The following is a 7,046-nucleotide window of genomic DNA, read 5'->3' as shown; positions in this document are numbered from 1 at the left end:
TTAAAAAAGATTTATAGAAATATATTTCCAACGAATATAAAACGAAAATTCTAAATTTTTATTCCAAAAATTAAATTAAAAAAATTATTATTTAAAAAAACAACATTTTTAGAATAATATTTTTCTATATAAAAATAACGAAAAAATTTCTATAGAAATATATTTAAAACGAAAAATTGTCTACTGAAAATTATTTAAAACGAAGAACTGTCTGTAGAAAATTATTTAAAACGAAAAATTTTCTATAGAAAATTATTTAAAACGAAAAATTGTCTATAGAAAATTATTTAAAACGAAAAATTTTCTATAGAAAATTATTTAAATCGAACATTTTTCTGTAGAAAATTATTTAAATCGAAAATTTTTCTATAGAAAATTATTTAAATCGAAAAATTTTCTGTAAAAAATTATTTAAATCGAAAAATTTTCTGTAAAAAATTATTTAAATCGAAAAATTTTCTGTAAAAAATTATTTAAATCGAAAAATTTTCTGTAAAAAATTATTTAAATCGAAAAATTTTCTGTAAAAAATTATTTAAATCGAAAAATTTTCTGTAAAAAATTATTTAAAACGAAAATTTTCTATAGAAAATTATTTAAAACGAAAAATTTTGTATAGAAAATTATTTAAAACGAAAAATTTTGTATAGAAAATTATTTAAAACGAAAAATTTTTTATAGAAAATTATTTAAAACGAAAAATTTTCTATAGAAAATTATTTAAAACGAAAAATTTTCTATAGAAAATTATTTAAAACGAAAAATTTTCTATAGAAAATTATTTAAAACGAAAAACTTTGTTTAAACAAAATTATTTTCTTGTGGAAAATATGTAATTAAATTCAAAATTTTCTAAATTTTCTATTATAAATTTTCCAATTTCGAGAATTTTTCCTATAAATTTTTCAATTCAAACACTAAAGTATTTTTTTAAATTATCTTTTCAATTTCGAAAAATTTTTACAATTTTTGTTTAAATTTATGAAACTTTCTATAAAAAATTTTATTTAATAAAAAAATATTAATTTCGAAAATTTCCAAAATTATTTTTTTCATTTAAATTTTGTAAAATTTTCTAAATTTTTAATATAATGCCAAAACTTTTTCTATAAAAGTTTAAATAAATTTTCTATAAAGTATATTTTTTATATTTTTTTACAAAATTTTTGATAAGAAACTTTATAAGAATTCTATTACATACATATATATACATATTTCTAAATTTAAATAAAATTAACTTTATTTGAAATTTTATTTCATATAAAACAAGTTTTATTATTGCTAACACTTTAAAATTAAAAATCGCTCAACTAAATAGAAAGCACTAACAAGACCCTACCTCTATAATTCAAAAAAACAATTGTATAACGGTAAATGTTTGAAGGGATCTTTAGCTACTACTCTTTTTAGCAACTGCGGCAAAACTAATGAGAAGACAAAAAAGAAGAAACAAGCGGAACAAAGTTAAATTTTTACAAGTGCGTTAGATAGTAAAACGGTTAAAAAGTGAAAAATAGTGTGAAAAAGTGTTAAATATAATAATATTTTTAGTTAATTTGTTTAAATAATATATTTGTAGCATTTATTTCATTAAAAAAGTTACAAAAATAAAAATATAATAGAAAAAATAAGTGTTAAACTAAAGTTGTGAAAAAAAAACAAAATGTCGGATGGCTGCGTGTAAAAACTTTACATCTCCACATACGTTGGCATGGTCATGACACCACAATTGTTTTTACGAGCCGACATTAAGATATAACCATCATTACCCCAATAAGTGGACCAAGAATTCTTAACCAACCAATAATCTTCACCATTGATGGTGCCATAACCCACCGCCAAGACAGCATGATCCAGTTCATCTAAGCCGTTCTTACAGGTAGGTTCATAATAAACACCGTGCGAATAGAAACTAAATGTTTTGGGAGAAGCATCAATAGCCACCGATAGGGGTCCATGTTTGAGCAAAGCTATCTTGAAAGCTTGGGGATCGTTAGAAGTGACATTAACGAATCCTGTGATAGGGGCCACTAGGCTAACATTCTTAGCATGGCAATAACCATCTTGACCCAAATAGGGACCATATTCTTCTTCTGTAGGGACACCACCCATTTCCATCATCCATTGATAGGCACGGAAATCTTCACCACCATCACAGCCATTATTGCCATACTGCCAAGAGCAATCGATTAAGGCTTGCTGAGATAAACGCACTAAATTACCGCCATTCTTAAGGAAAAACGCACCCTCCAGGTGACCAATGGTGCCAAATGACCAGCAGGAACCACAAACAGATTGATCTGAAAGATTAAAAGAGAAAATTACTATAATGCTTCAACATTTTTCCATAAATATGTACCTTTTACTGGTGTCACCGCACCATACAAACGCCAATCGTACTGATCTGGTATATTGTCTCTAAATTTCTCCACATTATAGGGGAAAGGTTTGCCGGTATTGTAAATGCCGGACGATTTGAAACCACGTCTAGCTCTCATCTCCTCATCGGTCTTATCAGCCAAATGATTGACAGCCAAAGTGTAACTCAATTTACCACGATTTTTCGAATTAATAAATCTTAAATTTTGTCTAAAAACATTTTTACGATATTCATGTTCCTGTTCGGTGCGATAATCCACCCCGTGTTTATTCTTAAAATGATTAAAAGCATGCTCTACATGGTGATCCGAGGCGGGGTGAATAAATTCTTGCATAGGATTAAAGGTAGCATAGTGACCTTTGCCGGGACCCGGAAAAGCCATACATTCCATATTGTCATCCAATTCAAATACTTCATTGGGTATATCATCATGTTCATAACTATCATAATCCAAATAATAATGATCATAATGTGAACCCAAGAGGGTGTTGTAACCTCTCATTTCATAACGTACTGGTAAAGGCATTCTGCTGGCTGGATAATGAGGCGATTTCTTATAACGCACCCATAATGTATAGACATTTTTCTTTTGTCCTATGGTCTCTTCCAAACGGAACTTATCACAATTGAAACCCAAAAACGTTTCAGTACCTATCAATTGAAATTCTTTGGCATTGGGTAAAATCGATTGTATTTGCACGGGATCTTCGGCTGTGCCATTGAGCTGTAGACAGGTTACCTTGTTGAGTTCAGTTTTAGTGGTAATGGGTGCCAATTTTAGGGAAGTACCATAAGGATGTTCATTGGCCAGTTGGTAGGTTTTCACCATGCCACCATAGTAATCAATACGTGAGCGTTTTGTGTTCTTATCATACCAGGCATAGAAAGGTTCGGCAATTTCGGCATATGGTATGTATAAGGTACCTTTTACTATGTAGTTGGCATCCCAACGGGGAGGTTTAGTGGCCAAAGCTGGAAATTAAGATCAAATAAAAAAATTATTTAAAATGTTTGAAAATTTGTTTAGAAAAATTGTTTTGCTAACAGAACTAGAAGATAAACTCGAACTGAACTAGAATTAGAATTGAACTAAAATTGAACTAGAACTGAAATAAAACTGAATTAGAACTAAACTAAACCGGAACTAGAACTGCAATAAAACTTGACTAGAACTGAACTAGAAATGAACTAAAACTGAACTAGAACTGAACTAAACCTAAACTAGAACTGTATTAGAACTGAACTAGACCAGAACTAGAACTGAATTAGAACTGAACTCGAACTGAGCTAGAACTGAACTAGAGCTGAACTAGAACTGAACTAGAACTGATCTAGAACAGAACTAGAACCGAACTAGAACTGAACTATAACTGAACTATAACTGAACTATAACTGAACTAGAACTGAACTACAACTGAACTAGAACTGAACTAGAACTAGAACTAGAACTGAACTAGAACTGAACTAGAACTGAACTAGAACTGAACTAGAAATGAACTACAACTGAACTAGAACTGAATTAGAACTGAACTGGAACTGAACTAGAACTGAACTAGAACTGAACTAGAACTGAACCAGAACTGAACTAGAACTGAACTAGAACTGAACTAAAACTGAACTAGAATTGAAATCGAACTGAACTAGAACTGATCTAGAACCGAACTAGAACTGGGCTAGAACTGAACTAGACCTGAACTAGAACTGAACTAGATCTAAACTAAAACTGAACTAGAGCTCAACTAGAACTGAACTAGAACTAGAACTGAACTAGACCTGAACTAGAACTGAACTAGATCTAAACTAAAACTGAACTAGAACTGAACTAGAACTGAACTAGAACTGAACTGAACTAGAACTGAACTAGAACTGAACTAGAACTGAACTAGAACTGAACTAGAACTGAACTAGAACTGAACTAGAACTGTACTAGAATTGAACTAGAACTGAACTAAAACTGAACTAGAACTGAACTAAAATTGAACTAGAACTGTATTAGAACTGAACTAGACCAGAACTAGAACTGAATTAGAACTGAACTCGAACTGAGCTAGAACTGAACTAGAGCTGAACTAGAACTGAACTAGAACTGAGCTAGAACTGAACTATAATTGAACTAAAACTGAACTAGAATTGAAATCGAACTGAACTTGAACTGATCTAGAACAGAACTAGAACCGAACTAGAACTGAGCTAGAACTTAACTATAACTGAACTAGAACTGAACTAGAACTGAACTAGAACTGAACTAGAACTGAACTAGAACTGAACTAAAACTGAAATAAATCTGAATTAGAATAAAACTGAAGTATGACTGCACTAGAACTGAACTAGTGTTAGAACCGAACTAAAACTAAACTAGTACTGAACTAGAACTGAAGTAGAACTTAAGAACTGAACTAAAGCTGAACATATTTGTACTCTTCTTGTTCTGTTTAATCTGTTTCTACGTTATAACAGTCAGAATCCTAACAGATCCACGAGCCCTTTACAAAGGTCCTATTTACATATAGGTGCTTAAGCTAATTCTTCAAAATTTTTGTAAATTTATTCATTAAGGGACAATTGGGACATCATTTAAATAGTTCAACGTCCAAAACGTGTACTAATATTTATTGCAATTTTCCCAAATTAAAAAATTCCCAAAATTTGTCACTCAGAAACACCTGTAATAACTTCGTTGTCATCAACTCAAAATTCTTTAGCTATTACTAAATAAAAAAGTATAATATTTTCAATATTTCAGTTTTTTAAATAACATTTAAATAAAATATTCATACTAGGTCAACAAAAAGAACTTTTAAAAAACTGCCAAATAAATCAAAATCACCCCCCACAAAGGGTTATAGCTACTTTATTTCCTATACTATAAGTTCACACAATTGCTACGTTTATTAAATAAATTTAATGTTTTAAAATCACTAACAATTTTCCCCTTAATTTATTAATTACACAAAACAATTAAACATGCTTAATTATTAATTAAAATTTATACAAAATAGCATCAAATTTTCATTATTTACCTGCAACTGCAATGCCAGCTATAATGGCAAAAATCAATGTACAGCGCATTTTGTTAAATAAAAAACTTCGTTAACAGTTGTTTTTAATTTCTTTTATAGTATTCCTTTCACGAAAAACGAACACTGTACAACTTTATTTTTTATAATATAATTAATTCTTTTTCCTTAGAATTGATTGCTTTCAACGCAAATCAATTATTTTCTTAATATTTTATTTAGTTAAACCTGCGAGCTTGAGGGCAAGCTCATAACTAATCTAAATTGTTGAATTTATTTGCAAATAATTATAAAATTTTATTCGCTTTGTATTTTGTTCTTCTTTCTTTGTTTTTTGTTATTCTGTTCTATTTTATTTATTTTTTGCAATTTGTTTGCTTTCACACTCATACAGATAATGTGGGGTCTATGTACATATGGATTTTACATGGGTTTGGAAAAGAGATTCACAAACGGTGTTAGTTAGGAACCGCGAGAAGATTTTTGACATTCAAAATCTTCTGAAGGCAAAAATAGACAAGGTCTTCTGTACTGAGCTAGAATTGAACCAGAATTGAACTGGAACCGAACTAGATAGTACCAGAAGAAGAGTAGAAACGAACTAGAACAAAAATAGAACAGAACTAAAAAAGAGCAAGAACAGTACTAGAACTATGTAGAACAAAACAAGGATGGAATTAGAACGTTACTAGATCAGAACCAGAACAGAACTAGAACAGAACCAGAACAGAACTAGAACAAAACTAGAACAAAACTAGAACAGAATTAGAACAGAACTAGAACAGAACTAGAACAGAACTAGAACAGAACAGAACTAGAACATAACTAGAAAAGAAGTTGAACAGAACTAGAACAGAACTAGATCAGAACTAGAACAGATCTAGAACAGAACTGTAACAGAACTAGAACAGAACTAGAACAGAACTAGAACAGAACTAGTACAGAACTAGAACAGAACTAGAACAAAACTAGAACAGAACTAGAACAGAACTAGAACAGAACTAGAACAGAACTAGAATAGAACTAGAACAGAACTAGAACAGAACTAGAACAGAACTAGAACAGAACTAGAACAGAACTAGAACAGAACTAGAACAGAACTAGAACAGAACTAGAACAGAACTAGAACAGAACTAGAACAGAACTAGAACAGAACTAGAACAGAACTAGAACAGAACTAGAACAGAACTAGAACAGAACTAGAACAGTAGAACAGAACTAGAACAGAACTAGAACAGAACTAGAACAGAACTAGAACAGAACTAGAACAGAACTAGAACAGAACTAGAACAGAACTAGAACAGAACTAGAACAGAACTAGAACAGAACTAGAACAGAACTAGAACAGAACTAGAACAGAACTAGAACAGAACTAGAACAGAACTAGAACAGAACTAGAACAGAACTAGAACAGAACTAGAACAGAACTAGAACAGAACTAGAATAGAACTAGAACAGAACTAGAAGAGCACTAGAACTGAACTAAAATAGAACTAGAACTGAACTAGAAGTGGACTAGAGCTGAACTAGAACAGAATTAGAACTAGAACAGAACTGAAAAGAACTAGGACAGCACTAGAACTGAACTGATCTAGAACGAAACTAGAACTGAACTAGTAGCTGACAAAAACTATACCGTCCGAATCCCC

At 30.4% G+C, this 7,046-nt stretch overlaps 1 protein-coding gene across 1 annotated transcript; it reads right to left on the bottom strand.

The window, feature by feature from the left end:
* Positions 1–1,555: 1,555 nt before the first annotated feature.
* LOC119610551 (digestive cysteine proteinase 1-like) lies at positions 1,556–5,707 on the bottom strand. The gene is made up of 3 exons (XM_037965815.1): positions 5,401–5,707; positions 2,360–3,352; positions 1,556–2,300 (listed from the first exon to the last, which is right to left on the bottom strand). Exons 1-3 carry the CDS (start codon positions 5,447–5,449, stop codon positions 1,690–1,692), a joined length of 1,653 nt encoding a protein of 550 aa, XP_037821743.1. The 5' UTR covers positions 5,450–5,707; the 3' UTR covers positions 1,556–1,689.
* Between the last annotated feature and the right edge of the window lie 1,339 nt (positions 5,708–7,046).

This window comes from Lucilia sericata, unplaced genomic scaffold (genome assembly GCF_015586225.1).
Source record: "Lucilia sericata isolate MDLA Ls3-8-SP2 unplaced genomic scaffold, ASM1558622v1 Contig001226F_arrow, whole genome shotgun sequence".
Taxonomy (NCBI): Eukaryota; Metazoa; Arthropoda; class Insecta; order Diptera; family Calliphoridae; genus Lucilia; species Lucilia sericata.
Note: the sequence above shows the minus strand (reverse complement) of the source record. Positions and strands in the feature narration are given on the sequence as shown.